This window comes from Crocuta crocuta, unplaced genomic scaffold, assembly GCF_008692635.1.
Source record: "Crocuta crocuta isolate KB4526 unplaced genomic scaffold, BGI_CrCroc_1.0 scaffold334, whole genome shotgun sequence".
In the NCBI taxonomy this organism is placed as follows: Eukaryota; Metazoa; Chordata; class Mammalia; order Carnivora; family Hyaenidae; genus Crocuta; species Crocuta crocuta.
Genome location: NW_027533260.1, coordinates 2326275 through 2326962, shown reverse-complemented (window position 1 = coordinate 2326962; position 688 = coordinate 2326275). Strand labels below are relative to the sequence as shown.

Below are 688 nucleotides of genomic sequence, written 5' to 3'. Positions count from 1 at the left end.
GCTGGGAGGCCGGGTGGGAAGGAGACTGGGAAGAGGAACAGGTTTGGGGGCAGCTGAGGTGCTGCCTTGTCTTGGACGTGATGAACTTGGGGCTCTGAGCGAGGTCCAGCCTGCGCTCAAGGTACCAGTGAGCAAGAGGCCTTTCACGTGTGGATATAATTGTAGCCCCAGGAGCAGATGATGTGACCCACAGCAAACGTGAGGGCCAGGCTAGCGGAGGCCAAGCCCAGGTCCTGGGGCGCCCCAACACCTAAGGCCACCGGGGAGCCCACCACCCTCCGTCTGTGTCCCTCCAGGATGCCCAGAAGCCGGGGAGCCAGCCAACCTGGAGAGCTTCGGAGGCGAAGACCCCAGACCTGAGCTGTACCTATCCTCTCCCCTCCCCCCCGCCCCCCCACTGCCCATGCCCCCCAGCCTCCATGCTGTAGGGCTTGGGGTCCTTCAGGAGTGGGTGAGGGACTGGGGGGGGGCTGGGCTGCTAGCTCTAGGAGAACAGGGCAGTCCCTCTCCTATTTCTGTCTCCAGAAGCACCTCATGTCCCCACCACCCCCACCCCAACCCGGGAAAGGAGGTGGGGGCTGTGGCCGGTGACCAGCCCCTCCCTGACCCCAGGCCCGCCACAGCTGAGCTGCTGAGCAGCCTGGAGGACCTGGAGCTCAGCAACCGCAGGCTGGCGGGGGAGAACGCC

The 688-nt window shown here is 65.6% G+C and overlaps 1 protein-coding gene across 1 annotated transcript in view; it reads left to right on the top strand.

Moving 5' to 3' along the window:
- Positions 1-688, top strand: part of KASH5 (KASH domain containing 5) — a 25697-nt gene that overhangs the window by 8713 nt on the left and 16296 nt on the right. The window contains exons 6-7 of the mRNA XM_077747408.1: positions 297-363; positions 613-688. The exon at positions 613-688 is cut by the window's right edge and continues 43 nt beyond it. Coding sequence (XP_077603534.1) covers positions 297-363; positions 613-688 — 143 coding nt within the window. The remainder of the gene's footprint in view (positions 1-296; positions 364-612) is intronic.